Source organism: Epinephelus lanceolatus, chromosome 8, assembly GCF_041903045.1.
Source record: "Epinephelus lanceolatus isolate andai-2023 chromosome 8, ASM4190304v1, whole genome shotgun sequence".
Taxonomy (NCBI): domain Eukaryota; kingdom Metazoa; phylum Chordata; class Actinopteri; order Perciformes; family Serranidae; genus Epinephelus; species Epinephelus lanceolatus.
This window is the reverse complement of record NC_135741.1, coordinates 22,868,958-22,896,318: the sequence shown is the minus strand read 5'-3', so window position 1 is coordinate 22,896,318 and position 27,361 is coordinate 22,868,958. Positions and strand designations below refer to the sequence as shown.

Sequence of the window (27,361 nt, the reverse complement as noted above, 5' to 3'; positions counted from 1 at the left end):
AATGGTGAGCAATTCACACAAGAGTAAAAAGTGTGACAACCAACCCCTGTCTCCCCTATCAATGAATAACAAGGAGGGTTTGGAGCTGTTGGTTTGTGAAACAAGGTGTTTGAATAGATTGTGTCAGGCTCTGCTAAATTGCCAATATTTCTCTATGTTGCCACATTATAAATACAAAACAAGTGATAATTTTGATTAATCGACAGTTAAAACAATCTTTAGTTGCAGCACTATAACCACCAAGCTTCCTCATTAGCACTCGGTGACTTTACGTTTCCGAGGAGCCCTGAACGCAGCATTATGGGCAGGTCCTGTGAGTGTGAGTTGGGTCTGTTCCTCGGCCGGTTAGTGTGAGTACAGCTGGTTCAGGGCGGAAGACAGCAGGAGGGGAACACGGAGGTCTCTGAGATTTGAAAGCACACTCTGGGAAAGGTAAGAGAATATTTTTACCCTTTGTTACTCTCGTATCATTTCACAAGGTGCACTTGACTCGGTAAAGCGAGTTTGAGCTTTAAAGGAAAAGTAGTTCTCGAGCTCCTCTGAGACTAATGAGCCGGGATGCCTCCAGCAGCAGCTCGGAGAGTTCAAACCTGTTACTTGTTTAAGAAGTTTTGTTTTCCAGCGGAATTAATGAAGTGTTTCGACGTTTAGCTGGTAAAGGAGAAGTGTCGTAAACTGAGAGACACACCTGTTTGTCCTCTCCAGTCGGAGATATGGATCATATCAGCATTCCAGGTCTCTGCCTATCGTATACTTCATTACGTAATTTAATTATATGCACTCAAGCTGTGGAGGAAAGCAGAGCTGAGCTTTACTGTAAAACTTTAACGCCTCTTTCTCTTTGGAAACCTGTTTGGCCGGTAAAGGGGGCTTCACGTTATCGGGTGTTTTTCATTTCAAAAGGAATTATAGGAAGGCAGAAAATATCAAAACTCTTTCAGACTATCGAGTGACTGATGTTTTTCTTGTGAGATCTAAAATATCTCCTCTTCACCGTTCCTAAATAACTGTTAGAACATTTGTCCGTCCCGAAGACATTCGTCTCTCCTCTCCGAGTCACCACACCCTTGTTGTGCTGCTCGGCTCCCGTAGCGCAGACCCTCATATCTCACACAGGCTTGTTCCCATGTCTCAACGTGTTCCCCATCATAAAGACAGAACCCACGGTATCTGAACCAAAGCGGACCCTGCAGAACTCATGTCATGCATCAGCTGGTCTGCTCCCATTTGTGTTTCTACACTGTCACACACATACACATATACACAGGAGTGGAATGTCTAAAATATCTTTCTACATCTTCCCAGCATGTGGGCAAGCTTGCACGTCAAATGTTTGTGTTTGTGTGCCTACTACAAGAGAAAGTATGATGTCATTGTAGCTGAACAGCTGACTGCTGACCAAGCTGTTTGCAGGTAGTGGTCAGAAGGGAGTGTTACCCTGTGGTACGCACACACGCACACTCAAAACACAAATCAGTGCCAGTGCAGTGGAAGGAAATCATGTGGTAATCCCCAATCCCGGTTTCTCTAATGTAAAAGCAGAAGTCCTGCTGCTGCTGTCATCACCGCCACTGTGGTTTTGATTGTCTCTCTACCAAGTGATGTAATCCAGAGCCGCTCTGTGTGAGGTGGGCTGTGTTAGGCATGTAAAAGTAGTGGTGTTATTTGCACATACAAATACTGTCGATGGCGAAGAGCCAACACACGAAGGAATCCAAATGTAATTACAGAAATTATTAAACTGAATACCTCTGACAAATACATTGACTAATTAAATGTTTTGCATGGTTTTGGGGCTTGCAGTGCATAAACAAGAAACAAGAAAGCCCAAATTAATATATTTCCTCCACATCATACCATTATTTCAACCTTATAATTTTGAATCAGGACCCTCAGTATGTGGACCATGTAGCTTGTGGAAAGTGTCAGATATAATCAGTGGACTCTAGTGATGTCTGCGTTGTGTAGATACAAAGAGGCCCAGAACGTGGATATCCCCATTTATTCCTCTCCTGACAACTATTGGCAAAACAAAATCCTCCGTCATACACAACCATACAAACTCCAGCCTCTATATGCGTATATAAAACCTGGTTGTTGGCTACCTCAAATTATGTGTCCATTCCTTGATTACCCTGTAAATTATTCATATTCGGTTAGGGTCCTCAGATTAAAAGAATCAAAATATTTTTCATAAAAATTAATCCAAGTTGTGAGTATTGTTTTAACAGGATAAAGTGGGGCTGTGTCAGTATGCTGGGTGCCGTCATGGGCGTGCACCCCCACAGCACTGAGTCAAAGTCGGGGCTTTATGAAAAGGTAGCAACCAGGTGTCTGACCATAAGCAGCATGCATCCAAGAGAAACAGTGCCAAAATAAAGCAAGGTGGAACACCAAATGAGAGTGAATATGGGGTTGGCTTTTACTTTCACTTTTGCTGGTGAGCGTGTTTACAAACAGGAACTCACAATCCAGCATAGTTTACCTTTAAGAAAGGTCAGTGTCACTGAAATTTCATAACTTTTAGAATATATTGGTGATAAGTGTGTGCAGAGATAGATTTTTCCCCTTAAAATCAATATTTAATCAACATTTAGGTAAATGTAGACACTGAGTATTGGATTTATCTTGGTGTCGGCAGATGCCTGAAATTACAGGATTGGGGCCAGGCCAAAAAACTAACAAGACACAGTGTGTGACAATATTGAGCTGTCTGGCATGCGAGCTCTTATTCTTTTCTTCTTGCTGTATTGAGGTCATATCAGAAGACAGCTGAATAGCTCAGTGGATCAGTACGAAAGCCTTCATGGAAAACTATTATGGATCAAAGCTCCATATACAGCGGGATCGCCAGAGGCCATTTCACCCTAGTGCTGCGCCTCGTTTTGCTCCCCTCTCTTCCACTGACCTACTATGAGAGTTTTGCTTGTCGCCTTTTGTACGTGCCAGCCCGAGGCTCAGGGATGGCGAATGCAGGAAAGTTCTTCCAAGCAAAGATTTAGGAAGTGGACATGAGGGGATTGCCCAGATGGCAGTTTTTCCATCCTTAACAGCTCACACTCGTTTTCTATAGGGAGCTGCTGGTTTGTGTATTGTTGGCTAAAGGTGCTTATCAGCCCTATCAGGCATTTAGACACAATGTTCTTCAGTATCCTGCCTCAGATTAGTCAGGGCAACTTTCCATCAGCAGTTTTTTTTTTTTGAAGGAGGCCAGTATGATACTGAAAATAATTTTAACTGCAGTTTCTTTTGCACAGGAAAACACTGAGTTCATTCTGTTATCCGTTTCCTCGTCATCTGACGGTGATCCACAAACATGTCTGCATGGAGAATTGTCTCTGTAGGCTGGTGGGCGTATCGCACAAAGACAGCACGCAGATGAGAAAATCCTGTATATCTCTGGGAGAGTTTCCTGTTTGGATCTCGGTGCTTGCAGTGTCAGGAAGTCCCTAAAAGGACAATTTGGAAAGCCAAACATTTCCTCTGAGTAACAGCAGCAGCAGCTGAGACCCGAGGGATGGGTTCGTATAGCTGGTTCCACATTAGGATCAACTTCCTGTCTTTAGATTTGTTAAGCTGAGATTCTAACGAATCTCTCATGAAACCTCTCATCTTTCCTCACTCTTTTATTAGCAAAGAGCAATGGGAAACTTAGAGGTTTCATATTGGTAGCGGGCTGTTCCTGGTTAAAATGACATCATTGATCAGCTGTAGTGTTAATTCTGTAGCTGCGACAATGAAAAGTTTGGCTGTTCTCTGGTTAATGTGCTCTCTGTAGCTGGTGTCTGCATTCAGCCAAAGATAGTGTGTGAACAGAAGCATCACTCTGTAACGTCAATGTGCGACGACTGTGAGTGGGCTGTGTGTAGTCACCACCAAGAGAGTGGTGATCTCACTTATCGTTCCACCTCACTGTTACTTTTATTCCTATCCACCTTTTTATGTTATCTGATCATCTGGTCGGTTAAATAGTTCGGAATCAGGTCCTTAGTGTTTGCGGTGAGTAGGCTGTGGCCGGATGTGTCAATTGATTAACATTTTCATTCATAAATTATGCTGCTCATCTCATTTCCAGGTTGTAGGTGCAGGTTGTGAACATTAAAAAGTGTTTCTGTCAACAAAAGATGATTATAGTAGATGTTTCAGCCTTTAGTCACTAGAAAATGTTGAAATAAGGAATCTGAAAGGATTTGTGTTAGATAAAATTTTATTGAACGCCCCTAACACTTCCTATAGCTGTAAGGCACAGATGGGTTGGACAGATGAGAGGAGCTGTCGTGGTGTTGGGAGGTGGTGGCTCCATCCAGGCATGTGTGTCAGCTCTGGCTTTCATTTCTGCTGTGTGTGTGTCTATGAGTTGGAAAGGAGGAATGCAGCACCCTAAGGATACGGAACATTAGCTCCCTGATGGTGACATCACACTGCAACACAGGAGGAGAGGGAGACAAAAAGAAAAGGATGAGACGAGGACAGAGTGAGAACAAGAGACTGGAGGAGGATGAGTAGAATTGAGGGAGCTGAAGGAATAAATAATGAGAGAGTAAGAAAAGCAGAAATACATTCACGATTTTAAATCAAATCCTGATTAGCTCCATTCCCAATCCACATCATGACTAATTCACCCATTTATTTATTTCGTTCTCGTGGAATATTGGTGACAGCCTTACTTGCTATACTTTGGTATGTTTTAAGTTTCTCCATATCTGGTAGCTTGTGCCACAACACGCTCATGTTCTAGTTTTGACCGCCACACCTCTCCTTCCTTCCTTCCTTTCCTCCATCTGTCCGACTTTTCTGTCAGTTTGTGCTGCAAGCAGAGGCTCAGGGGCGGATGAAAGGATAATTCTGTGTGATATTTCTCTCTTTCGTCCTCTGCTCTGAGCTGGGCTGTGTGCACTGTGATAAATTGGGCTGGGGGAGTCTCAATGGCTCTGTCCTATTTTGGTCTCCAGCTAGGTTCTCTGACTTTAGCTGCTTCCCTGGCCTGGATCCTGAGCAGCCACTTTTGGTCTCAAGTTTGATTCAACCTTGAAAATTTGAGCTTGGCTTCAACTTTTCGACAAGAATTGCTCTAATCCAACTTCAGGCAAAAAGTTGAGTTTTGTGGGAAGGGAAGGTGTAAGGGCACACAGAAGTCACGGTTGTGTTCATACCTCGGTTTAGGAGTCACAGTTCAGTGCGAGTTTGGTACAGAAAGAAAAAAATGCATAAAGATATGTTTCTTTTCATTTATTTTGAACAGACAGTAGTGCAAATGTCATGTATAAAAGTATTTCACTGCTGGAAAGATGGAGAAACCAGAGGAAAAGGATGCTTTTGCTCAAGAGGGAGAAAACCTACAACTACCAGAATATACTGCTCCACATCAGACCAAAAAGCACTCCCGCTGGTGGGTGATGTAACGCGAACACGTCCGTTTGAAACAATGGCGGCCAGCTGGCAAGAAAAGATCTTGTGTAACAGTCAAACAGTAAGCTAAAGCATGTTTCCGACAACCTGGTCTCACTCTGAAGTCATCGAAATCCGGTGCTTAGGTTGCAGCGCCAAACACTGACAAAAAAGTTGTCCTTTAACGTCGGCATAATAGGCTGCAGGTCCGTTATAGTTTAACAGCGCTCTGTGGCACCAGGGGGAAACGTAGCGGGATAAGAATGAAAGTTAAGGCGGTGCCCTGATCGGTGCGCCTGATGAGGGCGAGTGGACGGCTGTTGGATAACCAACAAACACCAACTTTCACCTGGGAGAGCGGTGTTCGCGTCCCATAAGATTCTGAAGGAAAACCTTGTTCTTTTTTCCTAAACCTAACCACGTGTTTTTGTTGCCTAAACCAGTTATTGGAGGGGAAAAAAGGTAAGTTTGCGTCATTGTACTGGCATAGTGCATTTATTTTGAAAGAGACTGTATGTTAACGGTAAACTTTCTGTGAAAACAGAAGTGTATTTTGAGAGAAGACAATGCATGTAACAGGCAGGACTTGACATAGTCTCGCCACCAGACAATCAGAGATCTCTGCCTTCTGATAGTCTGGGGACACAGCTTTCTAAAGTGTGTTTTACACGCCGGAGAAAACGGCCGGCAACAAAGCAACATCTCTTGCATTTTTGAAAAGGACACGCCCTCCCGGAAATGTGTGCTCCCCCTTTTCTTGTCCGCAAGGAAACAAACACACAGAGAGCTTGAAAATGGATACCGAGAGATTTAACTCCGTTTTACCAAATGTGTGCTCAGTCCACAAGATTGTGGAAATGAAGGACTTACAGCGATTTTGTTAAAAACTTTTAACGCAGTCGGACTATGTGTACGAGCACAAGAGATCAGCGAGCCACTGAAGGACCGCCCTGCGGATTTACTATTGGTTCTGCAACGTAGGCAGTTTTTTAAAACTCTGAAATTGTATCCGCCCATCTAAACACAAAATCAGGGAGAACGACATCAGTCTTTAGTTAAGCAAAGCGTCTAAAGACTGACTTGTGAATCTAAACTTGACATGGCGTCCCAGAACGTCAACAACCAATGCATCGATTGTACCTTTCACATGGTATCAGGACATGGAAGGTCCATGATCAAACGAGGCTCAACAAGGCACTAAAATATGTTTCTTAAAACATCGTACGCGGTAAATAGGCAGTGTAATAACATAATCTTGATCTATTCGATCAGCACTGCCTATTTTTACCGTTTCATCAAATTTTGGTCCGAGTTTGAGAGAGTGAAAGAGTGGGGTCCACGGTGGCGGGATGGGTGGTGGGCAATACTGAAGTGTAGAAGTACACTCTGTAAACTCTGCCAGAGGAAGTAAATTATGTCATCCAGCAGAGTTTTCCTGGAAGGCAAGAAGGGATATCTTGGCACTGGTTTGATGGAGTGAAGTTTACCAAAGTTCATTTACACATACCACACATGTTGTTTTGATACAAAACTGGTTGAAAATCAGTGAAGTATCACTTTAAACATTCAAACCACCATTCCAGTGATTGGCACATCTGGGTGATGCTGTCGGATGTGTTAGCATATTGAATGTGTTTGCATTGCATATCCTACAATGCTGGAGTGGTGGTGACACACTGTCCTTGTCTTATGCATAACTTTCTTTCTGTTGCTGTTGCGGCTGACCAGGAATCCAAAGGCAGGTCTTCCAGCTTTGGTGTTTTGTTGGTGCTCACCATAGTGTGACCGACTCGCATGCCAATCAGCTTGTTGTGCTAACAGTCTACAGGCGAAACTCGCGCTCATGAACTTTGATTCAGCATTCCTTGCATTTATCTACATACAGGGTATTGTGCATGTGGCTCTGTGTACTGAACCGTGACCTCCATACCGCGACAGTTTAGTACTAATACGCAAACTGCAGTACTTTCTAGGTACATCCTAATCCAGTTTTCTTGGCCCCAATGCCAATTCAATCCAGAATGTGTTTATTTTAATTAATTACTTAATTAGTTTTTACACGATACATCTCCACAGTGCACATTCAGACTAAAGTAGGTCTACATTAAAATAAATAAAGCAGTCTTAGTGTGTTTGTCAATTAAAAATCTCTGCATTAAGAAAATACAAAACCTGCCTAAATGTTTTTTTTTTTTTTTAAGTGGAATTCCACCAATTTTACACATCACAGTTAAATTAAATTTTAAAAGGATATATTTGGTTCTACTGCATCAGTGTTGGTATGTTTTTTTTAAACTGCCCATCTTTACTTAACCAGTTTAAGCCCAATTCTGCCTCAGCGTGGATCAACGTGATGTAAATTTCGTGATCTGCCCAAGTCCATTAGTGAACTGTATGCCCTACAAGTGCACAACTGCGCATGCAACAGAAAAGCAAACTGGACGCTGTCCCATTCTCGTTAAGGTGTTGCACACAGGTTCTCTTCTTGTTGTTGGGAGGGCGCCATCATGTTTTCTGCTTTGCATGTGTGGAATTTGTCCGCTATAATATTTCGTATGATAATCTGAGAGGAGTGTCAGTGTGGATCTGTTGTGGCAGGAAGGTTTGGACAGCCTCTCCATCCACAGCATGATTCAGACACTGTGGCTGAAATGCAGTCAACCAACACAGCAACACTTAAAACAGGTGGAGCACCCTACAGAAGTTGTTTTTGTTAACAATGTCAGTTGAAACTGCCACAGTTTTGCCTCTTGTGTTACCCATTCTGCTCTTGATGTGTAATCCAGCCCTCAACATGTCAACAGGGCGAGACATTGACAGGAGGAGTGATGTTATGTGTTCAGAAGAAAAGGGTGAGGGGTGTTGAAAGTGGGTGAGACATTCCTCAAAGCTTACGTCCTCCCACATTTTTACACAGACAGGGTTGTGTGTGAGCATTCAGTGACCCGTTATTAATCATCATGTGGAAAGCATTTTACAGCTTTTACCAATCAATGTGTCAATACCTGAACTGTTAATACTTGTTAATGTTTGTCTATAACACCCAAACTCTTTTATTCATACGTCACTCATACGTCAAGTGTGCAGTGAGAGTACATGTGAAAGGGGCAGAGGTGCTTGTGTCACTTTCCAAGGAAAAGGAAATCAGGGAGGATGTATTTATTCTCTGTGGTCAGATGCAGGTCTGGAGAGCAGCTGAAATTCTGTTAGTTTATCATCTTGTTATTTTATATTTACTTTTACTGTCCTTACTCAGTAACTTCTTGCTACATCTTCAGCCAAGGTCAGAGAATTTGTATCTATTGCACTTAGCATTTGGCCAAATAGGGGAAAAAGACTTACTGGTAAGGTGGTCAGTTCAAGGAAACTGAAATTCCTTTACCCATGTATGCATCAGACTCTTCTTTCAGTTCAGTACAGAAATCACTGCAGCACACTTTCTCCCAATTTTCCTCGCTCTGTCAGACTGAATGTGGAAGGTAAAGTGACTATGTTTGGGTACTGACCCAAGTATGCCGCTACTTCAGAGTACCATTTCTCACTAAATCAATCAGTGCCAATTCTTGGTACTTGTGAGCACATCTGGGTGAGAACGCTGGGTTCAGACATGAGGCAGGAGCGCCCTGAAGCCAGCCACAGAGCTCTGCAGAGAGAGCTGAAAATATAATTCCAGTGCTGATAGTTTCGGCATTTAATCTATTTTCTTTTACTTTAAAAAACACGATCACTGATGGCAGTGACACTAGTCTATTTCTAAAGTACAAACTTATTCCACATATTTATCAGCTGTGTCTAAACAAAGAGTGAAAGAGGCGTGCAGACATTCATGCACACACAAACAGACAGAAATTCAGCTCTACATGTGGTTAGGAAAGAGCAGAGGAGCAGAATCAGTTGTTGACTGGCATGGAGTAAAGATTTTTTCAAAGCTTCTGTTGCTAGGACATAGAGGAAGACTATGTCACCTCCTACAGCTTTTTCAAGAAATTATTTTGTTATTACAGAGAGAGTTAAGTGCTGAAAAAAGGTAGCTACCATAACTGCAGTCAGGGTACTGGTAACGGTATTGGTTCAGAGTGGCAAGTGGTCTTAAAAATTTACAAAATCTACCCGTAATTGGCAAGTGGTGAGTGTTAGTTTTGGACCCTGGCGGCATACATCCCAATCCTCACTTGGAGGGAAAAAAAGCATTGCGGAGCGTCGTTCCTATGGGCTACGACAACACTAAATTCCTGAGCTTGCCTGAGAAGGACTAAACCCGCTATTTTGTTCTGAAAATGTTGGCGTGCAACCTTGCTCTGCGTACAATAAACAAGGTGCAGGCTGATAAAGGAAGAAATACACCGAGTGCTGGATAGAGCAGTGAGTGACAACAACCTCCACCCACATGAAAGAGTACTGTTTCCGGTGGAAACACTAGGCAGACCAAGGGTCTAGGTACCATGTCTGAAGGGTTATTTTTGGTTCCAAAGGTACCTTGCCGAAAGTGTTTTGGGTGGAAACAGGGCTTTCAGGTCTCGCTGTTGATGTGGCCACACAGGGGCTTGCATTTGACTGTTCATCCTCTGACAGGGTTTTAAAACTCTGGAATGTTATCACTTTGGCAGCTATTTTATCTTTTGTCGTGACAACCACAGGGTAAAAAATAGAAATGCTCTTCATGTTTCATGGTAATCCACCAGGAATGTGCACTTGCATGTATTTAATTGGTCACACAGCAGCGCCTTGTCAGATGACATCCTGTTGCATAGACCTTTTTCACAGCAGATATTTTGACTTGTCATGGTAGGAAAAGCACAGGTGTATTAAATGGCACTAATGATAGCAACATTCCATTCAGGGGAGGTGCTGTTATTGTGCATGCTGGCATTCTTAATGGAGCTGAGCCGTCATTAATGTTATCAGTTTCACCTGTGGTTTTGCAAAGATGTCAAGTCAAAATGTCTGCCATGAAAAAGGTCCATCCCAGCAAAAGCTGAGCCAGGTTCAGCTTTTTTTTTAGCTGGATGATCCTCCTGTGTTGCTGGGCTGGCTATATTTTTTCCCAGCACGGGGTGTTAGCTCAGTCTGAATATCGGTGAAGCCAGGTGATGAAGGTCATGTGACCAGATGCAACATTTACGTCAAAAAGCAAGTTCTCACCCAGTTGTGTTTTTCTTAATAAGGCTTCCTTTGAAGAATACAGCTGCAATGTTTAAGCGATTAGTTGTCAACTGTAAAGTTAATCGCCAACAGTAAAAGTTTGCAGTACATTTGACAATGTCATCTTGGGCTTTGGAGAACATTGATCCACATTTTTGCACCATTTTCGGATATTTTAAAGACTAACCAACTAATTGATTAATCAAGAAAATAATCATAAGTTGCAACCCTAGTGTAGAGAGAAGTGTCTGTAGTCCCTTTTACATTGCCAGATTTCTCTGCGAATGTCAGGCCGTTTTGCCGGCAAGCTGCGAGCGTTTAGACACCCACAGCCGGATTGGCGAGTTGATCTGAGGTGCCCAATTTTCCACCTCGTAGAGTAGTCATATCGGCGGACCCTTTCAGTTTAAAAAGATTGAGGCGGCCTTCCGCAATGGGAAGGGCTGTTGAAGACTTGTGGGAGGAGCTGTTGTGGGTCGCACGTGCGACCCACTGGCGGTGGATAAACAGGAAACAGCTGATAGCAGGAATTAGCGAGCAGGAATTAGCGAGCAGCTAGTAGCAAGAGAGAAATGCAAACCTGACAGACACTGTAAAGATGAGCAACTGGGGAGACAAGGAATTGCGCGCCCTCCTTGCCCTCGCAAACGAGGAGGCCATTAACTGTCAGATGACGGGGAAGGTGAAGAACGGGCTGACTTACAAGAGAATCGCCGAAGGACTGACCAGCAGCAGCTTCCCACTCACGTCACTGTTTACGTCACACGCTGAGCTACATGTTTGTTACTTGCTCACGCCTCCCATTGCCCCAAAAAAGGCGCCTTCTGAAAAACAAAAGTAGGCAGGCGGCATTTTGCGGCACTCCCCGATTTTGTTTTTATACTGCCAATGCTGAAAAAATACTGATTGGGCTTTCCTGCAAATTTGCACAACTCCTATCTAAAAAGGGCTCATGTTGGTGGCAGGAAGTTGGACAGCTTCCCACACAAGAACAAAATACTAAAGTCCAAACTCAGCGGTCAACAGTCAGCAGTATTTAAAAGTGTGGTACTGACTGTAGCAGTTCTGATTGTAAAGATTGCTGCAGCACATATCATTAATCGAAGCAGCTGTTCTCCACACATAGTTCACCCACTCACAACTCTGTGCAGTTCCACTGGTTTAACAGAGCACAGCGGGGCCTTTTTCAACAGCTGGCACACCCAGAGCAAACCAAGTGAAGACTGGAAAGCCTTTAAATCGTCATGCATGGATCCTGTGTGGATGCATGTCGGTTTGATCTTTTGAACTGTTGAGTGCCTTCAGCATTTAGATTAGTCTCATAGCATCAAAGCATCTGATTGGATCAGACCTAAACTTTATGTCTCCTCACCCTCCGAGCTTCTTCTGTCAACTTGGATCTTAAATTAAAGGTGTTACTGAGGACAAATCACAACAAATACTTTGATGATTCTGCTCGTGTTGGTGTGGTACAAGCCTACATGACGTTTGATAATGGGAGTTTTATGCCTTATACTCTTAATCAAATGGGTCACTAAGTGCATGGTTGATGTAAATACCTCAGGTTTGCTGATCCATGTGATTAGAATGTTTCTTTGCTGTTGTTACCCCCCACCGCTGCTAATGAACAAGACTGGCTAATGTGTTGCAACTGTGGGGGTGAGTCGAAACCTGCCAGGGAGAAGTGAGGGAGAATTAAGCGTCTGTGCTGCATGTGCGAGGAATGAGAACTTTGTCCTTTGCTATCCCACACAGGGACAAACATTATGCAAGACGGGATCATTCATCCCGAGACACGTGTGAACACGCAGTCTCCTGCGCAGCTATTCGACCTGTCTCTTCGAGGTCACTGTGTGTATGTGTGTGCAGGTACTGAACGTTTCTGCATGTATACTGTGGCTCACCACTCAGAATACGGCTTCACCACATTTTTTGGTTCCTATTGTTCTTTGTAGCACTGAAATTAATGCAGCTGTATTATCATGTGACCGTCTCTACGTCTCTGGTCCAATTCCCCGCAGTTTCTACACGCTGTTCGAACACCACACAGATCTTCTTTTTAATTATTAATCGACATCCATTAATAATTTTGGACTGCTTTTTTTGTTGCCCTTAAAATATATTTCCCCCAAACAGTCACAGAGGCCTACTTGCCACAACATAAAATCCAGGCCACACTTAATTATTGATTGTTGAATATAACACAGAGTGTCATATAGTACAGAAGCAAATGCAAAACAATGAATAGCTGCAGGCACTGGTAGATGGCATTCTAAGGTGCATTTTCATTTGATTTTAATGGGATTAATGTAGATTTTGTGCTTAAACTTGTAACATTTAAGTATAATTTAATGATACAGTGAACTCACTTGAAGGCCATGGATGGATAGTCTCCCAGTTAGCTTTGATGTTCACATTATCCACATGAACTTGTTCAACAACATGTCCGTGTCTTCTCTTCATGAATCTTCACACACACGTTGTAACTGTCCTTCAAGAGGTTCTTGTTTAAATAAAAATGGAAATCCAACCCTGAGTCCAACGCTGTCTGACTTGAGGAAAAGGAAGAGGTTGCGTTGGACTCCTCCTTGTCCTAATAAAGTTAATTTGATCTCACCTGAGGAGAGAAAATGGGTGACCTCCAGATGTTTTTTCCTGTGGCCTCATTTTCTCCGCTCCTTCACTATTGTTTACGTCTCACCAGGAAGTCACTAAAAGAAAGGAAGTGAGGAAGGTGAAATGGGACAGAAATGGCGTGGGAAAATCCACAGAACACATTAAGCACCTGCAGATCTTCACCTAACATATCCTCCATTGTCATGTGAACTTGAGCTGCCAGCAGGAAGTGCTGACTGTGTGTTAAGAGCATACAAATAGATAGTTTATGAGTTTATATTAAATGCAATGAGACTAACACAGTTCACTGGTCCACAGCTTAACAGGTGGCAACTCACCTTGACACTGTCAGGCACATTTTGTGTAAAATCTGACATTTCTATTGATTTAAGGGGCTATATGTGATATTCAAAGTGAGTTAGTTGTCTCTACACAGTTCTCAACATGGAGGTGGTTAAACCAGCAGCTAGCAGCCAACAGTGCTACCTCTATTATAGTGCTAAACAACATCAAGAGTGCTGACAGAGCTAACAGTGCTAACCAGGGGGAACCAGAGGGAGGGCACCACACTTCTGTGATGATGCTGTCTCATTAACTGCCTCATGTCTCATTTGCTTTCCATAGCAAATCCTGTCTTGCTGCTGTATTAATGCTCTGAATGGTGCATACAGAACTATTAATTGATATGATGAACAGGCTAGTAGTTTGTTTAGTTTGTTCTACTCTTTGATGTATTTGTTTACACGTATTTTGTCTATCAAAGAACTCCTGCACACTGACTTGTACACTAAATTTATTAGGAACAATGTTGAGACGTTCATCAAGTTCTTTGTTCTCCTGTAGTTAGCCCATGGTCTTCTACTATACACCTGTTTACCAACAAGCATTCACACATTTTTAATTTTGTAATCTACCCATTTAATCTAACTATGTTTTGGGATAGCGCTCTTCTTCAGTTAAGTTTTGAATTAATCACTAAAATACATAAATATATATACATGTATTTAATATATTCAGTTGTGTAGTTTTCCTAATGTCATATTTGAGATATTAATAGTTTTAAAAAGATGTTCTTATCTCAGTTGTATCCCTTTATTACCTGATTACTTGTTTGATTTATAAAATATACTATAGACTGTAGTGAAAAATGCTGATCCTAACGTCTTTCAAGTGATGTCTTCAAATGTCTCGTTCTGTCCGATCAATAGTCCACAAAGAAAGATATTCCATTTATAATCACTTAGGATGAAGAAAAGCAGCAAACCCTCAGATTTGAGAAGCTGGAATGATGTCATGTTTGACATGTTTGCTTGAAAATGACTATTAACTATCGTAATTGTTAAAGATCACTTTTCTTTCAATCGATTGATAGATTGATTGGCTAAACATTTCAGGTCTATTTGTCTTACTTTCTTAAACATCTCTCAGTGGACTGCTTATTTCATCTGGCTGGCTTCTCAAAGATTTGAGCAATTGTCAAGACATCAACAAATCATGATCACATTAACAGAAAAGTTTAACTTTTGACCTATAAATAGTGCAGCAGTTTAACTTTGATATTACATAATAACTTCCCTAAAAAGCAGATGTGGCCTATATTTGTGTGAATAATACATAACCATATATTTATTGCTGTTAACAGTTCATGCAACACTTAAGGGTTAGCAAAATAAACCTTAACATCAGGTCTGATAAAGGGAAGAACTCCTTGTGCCTGTTTCTGTCCTTGTACTGGCACAGTGTGCACACACATTAGTGCAGAGGGAAGGGGTCATTATCCCCACCGGCACCATGTGCTGCCACTGTTATAGCAGGTAGCATGCTATGAGAGATATGATCGTCAATAAGCTGCATGATTCTGATGATTTTTTTCACAGCACAACATCTGCAGGACTAGCCCTGTTTTCTGAAGCTTTCTGGGGTTGCGTGGTAGCTTCCACTCACGTGTGTGTGTGTGTATGTGTGTGTTTGTCTTCCCTCTGGCAGTGACAGTATGATGTATGGAGTAGCAGCAGCCTGCTATCACGGAGAACAGGTGGCTCTCTCTCGAGACAAACTGACAACACAGTGGCCTGATTTAATGTGTGGGAGAGAAAAGCAAACTGAACAATTGTCTTTTGATTTTTGTGGTGAGAATGGAAGCTGAGGCCAACACAAGCTGAGAGAATCGAATGAATGATGTAGAGATGCTCGTTTCATTGTTGAACATACACAAACGCCCGGGCTCATTGTCTTCTTTTAACAAAGCTGAAGAAAATATCTCTTAAATTACTTGAATAAATAGTTTTGATCGCTCTGCGTAGAGGAGCCACCGTGTTGCCTCTAAGACTTTAATTGGCTCAGGCCACTCACCGACCATTTCAAAGAAACCAACTGTTTATTCACATAAGCACAGCGAAACTCTGTTTACCTCACACAGCACCAAATTACTCTTACCAGTATATCTGATGGGTTTTGACCTCTTTGTGTATTTGTTCTGTGGACAATGAAAAAAGTACCTTTACAGGTGCTTTGATTTTTGCTTTCTTGGGTCATTCCTTGTTTTCCTAAACCTGCTATAAATTACTTTTTTGGCCTCATTGCAGAAGAAACAAACTTTAAACACAACACTGACATTATCACCTTTCAAGTTGATATGCCGTACTTATTGGTGAACAGTTGGTTATTTACACACCCAGTAGATAAAAGAGCAGCACCGAATAAATACAATATTCTCTCTCCTACATTTTTCTTTTTTTCGCTTCACTAAATGGCTCTTCAGCTCCACTATGATCACAGCTAGTCACTGCTGTGTCTGTCTGCTGTTTGATTGTTTGGCTGGCCAGGTAGTAGGTTTGGGTATGGTTCACATTCAAACCAGTATCAGCACCGCACCCAAAGGTACTTTTTTTGGTACTTCCTCTGTAACAACAAAAAAGTAAATGTAGTTATACATCGTAAAAACTTCTGAAGTTCAACATTTTCATTTAACATTTTTTTTTTTTATTTAGATGTATTTATTATTTATGTTGCAGCTTTGCCTTTGTAATTACGTACCTTATATTGCAGTGAGTGTTGTCCTTGTCTTGTTTTGAAAAGTCTAACCACACGTGACTGCTTTCGGCTCGCTGTTGCCCTACGTGTGCTGCTCTCTGGACAGAGTTACTGTGGTAACAACTAATGGGGTTCCTGAGTAAAGACTTAAGAGCCAGAGAGCAGCACACTCTGATCCCTTCATTTTGCCCAGCAGCTGGGGAGCAAGACACTTTAAGTTCTTGGATATTGATATTGGCACAAGCCTATGGCATTTTATATTGTATAAATTAGCCTAGCAGCTAGCAGACAATCTACTCATATGAATCCAGGGACAACAGCAACATAACGTAACAAAGGTAACGTTACAAAATTCAGCTCCATTTCTACTCACAAGGTTCATTTCTACTCACAAGGTTCAATGACAAAACAACTGTCTTGTACTGAAAACGTTTTCCAAACAAATATAAGATGCTAATGTTATACATTGTATAAATTAGCCTAGCAGCTAGCAAACTTTGACTCTACTCATATGAAGCCAGGGACAACAGCAACATTTAGCAAAGGTAACTTTACAAAATTCGACTCCATTATAACTCATTAGGTTCACTGACTTCATCTGTTGTATACTAAACACGTTATAAATATATATATAAGATGTTAACGTTATTAGCACAAGCCTATGGCATTTTACATTTCATATGAAGCCAGACACAAGACTTAAAATGGTGTTTTTGTGGAGGTTTATTGTCGTCACAATTTATTGTTTCTTAAAAGTGAAATAAAAGTAGCCTAACCAAAAGCTTTGTTTCCACTGAGGGAAACGGTTTCAGCCTATAAAAACAGACAGGAGGTCCATGTCACTGTGACACGTAGTTACATTTCTGGGGAGGTGCACGTCAGGCTATGGCACAGGTACGGCGTCGATATGACGCAGAAGTATAAATGGTGCCGACATTTGGCACAGATGGTTTAATGTGACTTGGCACTTGGTAATACCAACAGAGTTCGGTTGCTACCCTTAAATTACTCAGTTAGGTTCCTCAACCCTAGCAGTAGTGTACGGTGAGTTATAAGACATTTTCACTGAATTCAGCTAAAAAACAACACTGAAGTGGTGAGAGGAAATTAAAACAGTAAAGTTGCAACAGTGAGCTGAAAGTACAGCTGAGGAGAACTGCAATGTCAGGTGATAATTTTCTGAGGGCTCATCACTACATTCACATACAAGTCATCATGTGATCTACTGGTAATATAAAACTATTGATTATAGTGTAAAATGATTATGGTGTATTTCTCCACTACTCATCAGCTGTGATTTGGATGCTGTGGGTGTGTGATGGATGGCGGAGGCGTAGGTCTTTGTTTTGGTCCAGGTAGTCTCAGGCTGGTGAAAGCTGATGCTGCTGGCAGGCAGCCAGCACGTTGTCTCATCACCTACTGCCTTCTCTCCATTATTGTCAGCTTGTTGGAGATGGCTATTGATCCGTGTGTGTGTGAATATGTGTGTGGCCGTATCTTTCTCTGCCAAGCCACATTTCACTCACATATACACACCTTTTAGGGCTACAAGCAGAAAGAATGGGAGAGAGGATTGCGTGCAATTCAGAGGTGTCAACAGAAACCAGTCCGAGCGGTAGATCACGAGGCCACAGGAATGTAGAAGTGACACATTAAGGATCGTTTTTAATGCGATTGTGTCAGAGGCTGTGCGTGTGCAGCAGTGTGTTAGAGCACTGACGCTGCAGCATTACCAACACTGTGGCTCTCCTCCTGTTCCCTTCCCTCCTACTGCTTTTCCAGGCCAGCACTGAACCCTCAGCCCGACTCTGTTTTTCACCTCACGCACAGGACGCAGCCCAGGAAAGGGAAGAGGGTGCGGCTCTGAAACAGACTTCGATCATCTCTTTTTCCCCCCCTTGCTCTCTCACTCTTACTATTTCTGGTTGCATTGTTTCACCTCCCTCCTCTCTCTAAAGAAAGTTCTCACCAGTTTACTGACTGACTGGTTCATGACATGCATCTCAGTTTTTAATATATAGACTAACCAAAGTGTATTCTGTTTGTTTAGATGGCAGCCATCAGGAAGAAGTTGGTGATAGTTGGGGATGGTGCGTGTGGGAAGACCTGTCTGCTCATCGTCTTCAGTAAGGACCAGTTCCCAGAAGTCTACGTCCCCACTGTGTTTGAGAACTACATCGCTGACATTGAAGTTGATGGCAAACAGGTACTTTATATTTTCAATTTGTTTGTGTGCACGTTCACATTTACCAGAGCTCGCTCACAGTTCAGTTCACACAGAGTAAAATGATCTAGTTAAATTTCATTGTTCATAATACAAATTGATTGATTTATTTTTCTTATCATGTTTGTTTGTTTTTATATTTTTTTTTATTGCATTTTTATTTCTGGTATTTCTGGTAAAGGTTGTGGGACGGTTGTTGCTCACTGTGTTGCCCAGTAACTGTGGCCAAATTACAACAAAAATATATTAAAAAAATAAATAAATGATATGAAGTTTGAACAAAGTTCAGTCCCCAAAAATTCGATACATTTTTTTCAATTGTATCGTAAAAAAAAAAAAAAAAAACTTTTTTTTTTGTAAATTTTTTTGTTTGTTTGTTTGAAATCATTTTATTTATTTATTTTTTGTTTGTTTTGATAAAATTAATCTTGTGATGATCATCGTTTACTCACAGATATTCCCCATCCCTGGTTGGATGCTTCAACTCAGTGTGTCGTTTTAAATTTGCTGCCGATTTAGCCGATGTTCTGACTTGTTTTTCAGACTGGGCGGGCACAATTTGCTAAAAATTTTAGAGTTTTAGACTCTGCATTGATTTGTTTATAAATATCCGTCAGATATGTATATTAACTGGTTTCAGCACAACTGGTAGCTGCATTGCCCAAATTGCCAGTTGCTCTAGCCGTGCTGGTGTTGTGCCCAATACTGCCTCTCCCATTGAATAGTGTTTCTCTTCTGTTAAAATGTGTAGCACCCCCCCTTCATGGTAAGGAAAGGAAAAGGTTTGGTTTCAGATTCAGGTTGGGGGAAACACAGATAGATGTGGAAACCGTCTTGACTCAACACTGACTTGCTTGATGCCACAGATTCACATGTGCTGTAAAACACAATGTGGTTGTGGTTATCTGTTGTGAGAGTGAACAACATTCACACGTATTTGTTGCAAATGGATCAGTTTAGTTCACTGTTCACCGAAATATGAACATGTTAAATGTACGCACTGTTTTAGTGCATCGATACACAACAGTGCTGCAGTGGTGGAAAGTAACTAAACTAAGCAAGTAAGGGCCTGTCCCAATACCCACACTTCCCCTAGGAATACCCACTTGCACTTGGTTGTGCGCATTCACGTTGAGGCTAGTGGTGTCCCAAAACAGAATTGAGGTAGTGGAAGTTGTTTCCAACACTTAAATCTGCCCTAGATTCCAAGGGAGCCCCCGACTCACACACAAGATGAAATTTCCCAGAACACCTTGCGAAGTCAGCAACTTCAAGTTTTGGAAAACAATTTGTTACTGTACGATCGGAATGTAGGCTATACAAACAACAGATGGTTGGGCTAGCGTAAACTCATCAGCAACTCAGTTGAACACAGTGTCAAAATATTTAAACAAATCGACTTACCCGAACAAAATCGATCAGAACTAGCAGACGTCGTAGGTGCCTCCTGTTTTCAGCATGTCTTCTCCGTTGATTCATCAGACAGAGAAGAATAATAGCACACACCACAACACAAGCGCTAGAGCCAGCAAACCTGAATGACTACTGGTATCTTACGTTGCTACTACACGTGACATATGCCTGCATGTCAGCCTCGCCGATTTGCATGAAGTGGTGTCTCATTTCTTAGGGAAAGATCTCTACCCTAATATTTCTCACTTCCCTCATTAAGGGTTGTCTCGCAAACAAGGGCACTCAATACCAAGTGGAAGATTTAAGGGGTAGAAATGGAATTGGGCCTAAGTAACTCTATTCTTTACATCAGAGCGACTGTAATGAATCATAATTTCCCCTCAAGTGTTTCTGATTCTGATTCTGTACAAATGTTTGAGACCCAAAAAAGTCAAATTATCCAGTCTTTCACAAAAAGCAAAAATTAGACAATACCCCAAGATTCATCTCATGACCTTAAATCACATTTATCTTGCTGACCTTTGAAAGGGGCCCAAACAATAGGTCAGAAACCTCTGGACCTAACTACCTGGTTGCGTATAAAGTGGGTAAAACTAGCTGCACCTCGATCAGCTACAAAAGTAAAATGTTGCTTACACATTGTTCCATCAGTATTAACAGTCTAATTGTGGCATATATAATAAATATGTCAGTCACACAGGACATTTTTACTGCAGAGTGAGTCTTTTTATTTTCAACACTGTGAGCACATTTAGTTAATGATATGTGGATTTGAATGCAGGAGTTGTACTAGTAATGAAGTACTTTTCCATTGTTGTATTGGTTCTTGTACTTGAGTAAAGGATCTGATTTTATCTGCTGATCATTAGAAACATTCCTCAGAACAGGAAGGTTTATGTGACACCGAAACTGCTGCTGTAGCGGTAACAATGTGACCTCATTGGCCCTGCTGGTCTAGAACCACGTGCTGCCAAGACTGGTGGGGATAAGTGTGTATTGTAAGCAAATCCTTGGGTCTTTTCATTGTTATAAAGCAGCAGACCTTTAGCCAACAACAGGAAATGGACCAGTGCCACCTTCCTGCCCAGTGTTGAAACCACCCCCTCATACATCATGACTAATGTCCTATTTCCTGTTTCCTGTGCGGTGTAGTACAAGGTTGACTGTACTCCAAGTCTCTCAGCTGTGATAGGCAGATTTTTTTGTTGAAACTGTATTTGGTGTAGTGAAATATTACTCAGGAAGTCAGTGTTCAACTCACAGCTGCTCCCTACTCGTCATTCTTTGATTTGTGTAGTCACAACCAAGAAAAGACGAGATGCAGGCAGCAGATGAGGCCGACTCCTGAGAGACACCTAGTGCTAAAAGAATTGTAAAGCAGCGGAAATGGACACAGGTTTGCCATGGTGTGGTGTTGCACACATTCCCGGACAGAAGAGGTGGTACAGCTCAGTGTACTGCCTCATGTATTATGGAAAATGCCAGAAGGCAGTGTGGCTAGCCAGTCTAGCAGTGTGTCGGCCAACAAGCAAGACTTGGCAGGACATGAGTGCAGGGAGACGTCAGAAAAGTCCACATGAACTCCAAACACATACTGTAGTTGCTCGCTTGTTTTTCCCTGCTCCCCGGCTGTACTGGGTGAAGTTAGTTCTCCAGCTGTGATTGTAATGTGGGTGAGGTTACTGTAGGATTAAATCAGCAGGATGCAGGATGAAGTAGGTCAAGTTTACAGTCGGAGCTAAGAGGCAGCCTTTTAGGAGACATTTACAGTCTAAAACCACATGAGGTATGCATGCAGTGACACTTCTAGGCTACACTCCTGCAGTCTAGCATGAGCTACAGACCATGCTGAGCTTTTTTTGCTGGGCATTTGTTTTTATCTAGAGCAGGCCAAGCACTCTGGGACTGCTAACAGTTTGATTAACAGCCTAAGAAAATCCCGTGGGAACCATCTCCACCTCTTGGGAGTTGCTTTTTAGGCCTGATAGGAATTGTTTCAACTCCTCTTGTTCCTTCCGCTTTCTAGTCAGGCCCCGACCAAAACACGAGGCGCACTGCTCGGCCTTTTTTGTTTAAGCCTGCCCTGATCAGACAGAGCGCTTTTTGCAGCTTGCTACATCTTTTTTTTCTCCAAATTGTTGCCAGGCAACCACAGAATCACCTGTCCAGTTTGCTGTGGGGTAAACTTGCAGAGCTGTACCTTAAATTCTACACGGGGAGAGGGCACTTGGGGACTGGACACAGTTGAATCTGAATATTTGAAGTGGTTTAAATATTCATTTTCTTCAATATTGATACTACAGATGTTACTTTACTGCTGTCTCTTCTCTCCAGCAGCAAGTTGACACACACTGCCGCGGTGCCCCCCATAGCCCCGCCTCCTGTCACTCACTCTCTCTCAGTTTAAGTCAGTTTAATTCAAAGGGGCTTTATTGGCATTGGAAAACTAAGTTTACTCTGCCAAAGCAAGTGTGAACTGAAAACAAAATATGGACGTAGAGTAAGTAAACCATCTACTTGAAGAAAGAAATGTGGCAAACTTTTTCAACATCAGTTTTTCCTCCCGGTATCGAAAATGGCATCAAATATTGATACTTTTAAAGGTATTATATCGAAGTAAGAAGTCCCAGCATCGTGACAGTAGTGTGGATATACAGTATAGACAGAGGTGAAATCACAGGGACAACATCCAGCTGGTCCAGGAACTTCGCATGGATGATGGTCGGTTCATTTTAGGATGTCGAGAGATAGCTTTGACAATCTGCTGCCAACCAACAGGCCTAATTAAGTCTGGTAAAGTGTTAGAAAGTAGTTGAGACTACAGTTTGTTTAGATACGTCTTACAGCTTGCCGAAGGTGACAGTGAAAGTGAGCTAGTGTTAGCTTAGCACAAAGCGCCACCACAAATGGCTCACCTCTCAATTCATCTGACTGGACCATGGGGAGAAACACCAATGATGTCAGGCACTTCTCTGCTCCGAAATGAAGTGTTTTCATCTTGAGGCGTTCAGGGCAGTACTGCAAAAATGTGAGGCACAAAAAGCAAAAGCTTCACTTTCATGGAAAACGATTACAAGCAGCAGCAGGCTGCTAAAACACTCCTTTACCTCTGTTCTTGTTGCCCATCTTCTCTTTGTTCCCTGTCGCTGTCATGACATGGAAATATCCTACCTTACTTTAATAATTTAGCTTAAACTGCGTTCCTCGCCAGCAGCCACTTGCATCACTTAACGTTCTTTTTCTCCCTCTCTCCCAGGTGGAGTTGGCGTTGTGGGACACAGCAGGTCAGGAAGACTATGACAGACTGAGGCCTCTCTCCTACCCAGACACAGATGTTATCCTCATGTGCTTTTCCATAGATAGCCCCGACAGTTTAGGTAAGGCTGCATACAAATTGCTTCCCACTTAGCAAAACCGTATGTAACAGCAATTTGTTGTGTCCCAGTAAAGTCATTTTTTGTGAATCCAACTCTGACATCACAGCAGCGTTTAGTGTCCCTGAGCTCATGAAACTTGACACAGAGAGAACTTGATTAAAACATTGATATAAATAATCAAACCTTTGTTTTTGACCTGTGTAGTGGTACTTCAGTGAGTAATTGAGAAGAAGCGGGACAAAACCCATGTATGGATTCAACCCAGACTAAAAGAAGACAGAAAGTACAGAGCTTGCATGTCGCACTGATACTCAATATAGGCAAATAATACTTGGTTGGGAGTTCTCTCTGAGTGTCGAGAACCATTTGCGCCGGAAAAGCTAAAATCCAGTGTTTCCCATGCATTCATATATTTGTGGCTGCTCGCCACGACATCAGCATTTCCTGCCATGTTGATTTTCTATTTTTGGAGCTGGACTGTTAGGAATGCTGCTGACATGTAGACACCGATCAGCCAAAACATTAAAACCAGCGGTGGGTGAAGTGAGTAGTGATCATTTTGTTACAATGCAATGTTCTGCTGGGAGACCTTTGGTCATGGCATTCATGTGGATGCCACTTGATGCCCTTCAGCCCACCCAACACTGCTGTGGGCTAAGTGACCCCCCTCAGGGCAATGGTACTCCCCGATGGCATTGGCCCCCCCAGCAGGAAAATGAGCCATGCCACACCACAAAAACTGCTCAGGAATGGCCCGAGGAACGTGACAAAAAGCTAACGGCATTGACCTGGCCTCCAAATTCCCCAGATCCAAATTTGATCGAGCATCCATGGGACGTGCTGGTACCTCAGAGGTACCCCCAATCAACGGTGGGGCCTCCCTGAATCAGACTTGTCTCTGACATGTCAAGACATGGACCCATGACCTCTCGAAGGTGTCCTGTGGAGTCTGACACCAGGGGTGTTGGCTTCAGATCATTTAAGACCTGTCAATTGTGAGGTGGGGTACCAGCACTTCTGAAGATGCTTAATCAGATTGGGGTGTGGGAGATTTGGAGGCCAGGTTGATGCCTTCAGCTTTTTGTCATGTTCCTTTGGCCATTCCTGAGCCGTTTCTGCTCAGGTGTATATATATATCGGTGTATATACCGTTCTTCCGTTATTCAGAGCACCACACTGTCTGGGCACAGATGGGGCACCAGACCACCAGGTGCAGTAAAAGTGAAATTTAACTGTTTATTATTTCATATATATAGAACACTCTTCACAAAAGTGTTCTCATGTCAGTGTTGTACATTGTTTTTCCAAACTACTTTAGATGTAACCTCACACCCCACGGACCAGTGCTCGTCTAAAAGTTTGCTTTCACTCGCCTCTTCAGTGGCTTCTCCTCTAATCCAATGATCTGGTCTGATAATTGATCGACTGGTCAATTCTCCACCCTCTCAAGAAACAACTGCAGCTTCTTTTTTTCATGAAGTTTTTGGACAACAGAAGGGGGGAAAGTGGTTTTAGGTCAGCTTTAAGCCCAATTCTGACTAGAACCCTAACGCGAAGGGGTGGTTGACGGCTGACCGCATTTTTGCCCCCTTCCCCGACTGGCCTGTAACCCAAGACCACAAAAGACTTAAAATTTATCCAAGTGTTTAGACCGGAGAGGGGAAAAAAGCAGTGAACAGTTCACCTCTTCCTTCCTGTTCTGTGTGTGTGTGTGTGTCTTGGGGCAGCTGTACAAGCCTCCTCCAGCACATAATAACTGGGTACAAGAGTTCTGCCTTCGCTTTACACAGACCTGCAAAAACCTCAGAGTTCAGAACACAAAGACACACACACACAAAATAAAGGTAGCTGATCCCCCCTCTCCTTCAGTTCTGTGGGAAACACTGTAATCATTTTTTATGTACAGATGCAGGAAGGCATTTTAGCAAATGTTCCATTAAATGTCCGCATTTTCCACCACAAGGAAACTCGCCCGTCAGCGCAGTAAAACCGATCCTCTCCATAGGTTTTTGCCTTCTCATTATTTATGTATTTTTCACTAGAATTCCCTGTTCGCTGCCTGTGCTCAGACTTCATGCAATTAATGATCCATTTTATGAAAACCTAATGCTCATTCAGATGGTGTTTGTTCATGAGTGTGATTAAATTATTGGTGTGGTAATTAATCAAGACGAGCATCGCAGTTAGCTGTGAGGCTGCGTTGCTGTTCTGGTTTAGTAGAGTTAGTAAATTAAGTAATGCCACACTTTTGAGATGACTGTTTCTCAGCTACAGCTATTTCAGTGTATAATTGGGATGTTTAAATACAGGACAAAGGGACATTTTAAAGTCAGTTAGAAGTTGATTGAACAAACTATAGACAGTCGAGTATCAAGAGTGAGCTACTGTAGATTGTGATCAGCGCACACTCTTTATAGACACTTTAAGAGAACAAGATGAACAAACGAATCTCCAGACTTTAACCTAGCTGTCGTTGTCATGTGGGGTTTGAGAACATAACAGCACTTTCTGAAAGCATATGCAGCATATGTCACGTGTATGTCAGACCAGGATCTGCATGTTCTCAGGCCTCAAAAAACAAATCGAACAGAAGAAGAAAATGTCTTGTTTAGTGAGACGTCAGCCCTGTGTTTGATATGTGCAGTGCCACAGATGGCATGGCTTCTCTATCGCAGTATGCCATCTCCTCCTAGACAACACAGATTTTGGCAGGCAGGCTCGACCACGTATCAGCGAGGGGTCAGTGACCTCTCAGTGTTTATGTCTGTACAGTCACAAGGGAAAACGGCGAGGCCTCTCCCAACTGTCCTTGTAGGGAAAAAAAGTCTGGAATTTGCTGTGCAGTGACTTGACTTGTTTTCTTAAATCTTCTTTTTCTGTTCTTTTTTTTTTAATTCTTGTAGAGAACATTCCCGAGAAATGGACGCCTGAAGTGAAACACTTCTGTCCCAATGTCCCGATCATTCTGGTGGGTAACAAGAAGGACCTGAGGAATGATGAACACACACGCAGGGAGCTGGCCAAGATGAAACAGGTGGGTTTTTATATCCTTTTAGGTCACTGGCAAAAAATTATCCCCAAAGCAGTGGTGTTAGAAGTACTGATACCACAGTGTGAAAATACTCCACTGCAAAGGAAGGTCCTGCATTCAAACCCCAGCTTAACTTAAAGAATGCTAGTATTATTAGCTAAATGTCCTGAAGTATGAAAAGTAAAAGTATTGATTGTGTAGTAAAATGTTTCCTACCAGTGTTTTATATTATATATGAGGTATTTGAATTAATATTATCACTGTATGAATGTGTATGTCACATTTTACTGCTATTGGGGTTTAAGGTTGTGCTAATTTTAATTTTGTTTTTTAATTTTAACATTCAAAATCACTAAATCTGGAGATTCATGGTTTTCACTGGACAGGAAGCTGATGAAAAACTGTAATCTAAAAAGCTGTCAGACAAATGTAGTGGAGTAGATGCGTAAAGTAGCATAAAATATAAATACTCAGGTAAAGCACAAGTACCATAAGTTTTTACCTAAAGGGTAATGTCAGTATTTTTCAACCTGGACTCTTGTTTTTGCATTTTTCATGTCAAGGTTACTAATGAAGTGCAACAGGGTAGCTCATCATGTAGGTGCAAGGCCGGCACAAAAACATGAATGAAAAAGAGGTAGAGCCTGCACACTTACTCCATGCCACAAACTTTAATAAGCAAACAATCAGTACGTTTACATGCACAGTTTAATTCCACTTTTAATCGGAACGAAAGGCCATTCCGATTAAAAGTGGTCATGTAAACGGTCATTCCGATTGAAAAACGGTCATTCCGATTGAAAATTAAATCCGATTAAAGGGGGTGGTTTATTCCGTTTGTCATTCCGAATGAAAGAATTTTGTGTGCATGTATACACTCATTCCTCTTTAAGTTCATTCCGGTCTTTCTGCGCATGCTCGTTTCCTTGCCCTTCTGGCGCGATGACGTATATAGCGCGCATAGCAACGGGCTGCATAGCAACGGGCTGAGATAGAGCAGTCAGACTCGTTGCACTCACCGGTTTCCATTCGCCACAGCACGATCTTCTATCTCCCTTCTTCAACCTTCTACCTCCCTTCTCCTCCTCAACAGATGAAGCATTAGCAGAACAAGGTTGTTGTCGCACTGCTGCTTCA

The 27,361-nt window shown here is 42.2% G+C and overlaps 1 protein-coding gene across 1 annotated transcript in view; it reads left to right on the top strand.

Annotated features, from left to right (window-relative positions):
• Positions 1 to 302: 302 nt before the first annotated feature.
• LOC117257918 (rho-related GTP-binding protein RhoA-D) overlaps positions 303 to 27,361 on the top strand; it is a 31,882-nt gene continuing 4,823 nt past the window's right edge. Inside the window, exons 1-4 of the mRNA XM_033628334.2 lie at positions 303 to 432; positions 18,230 to 18,385; positions 23,073 to 23,193; positions 26,097 to 26,227. Of these exons, the coding sequence (XP_033484225.1) occupies positions 18,230 to 18,385; positions 23,073 to 23,193; positions 26,097 to 26,227 (408 nt within the window). The 5' untranslated portion in view covers positions 303 to 432. The remainder of the gene's footprint in view (positions 433 to 18,229; positions 18,386 to 23,072; positions 23,194 to 26,096; positions 26,228 to 27,361) is intronic.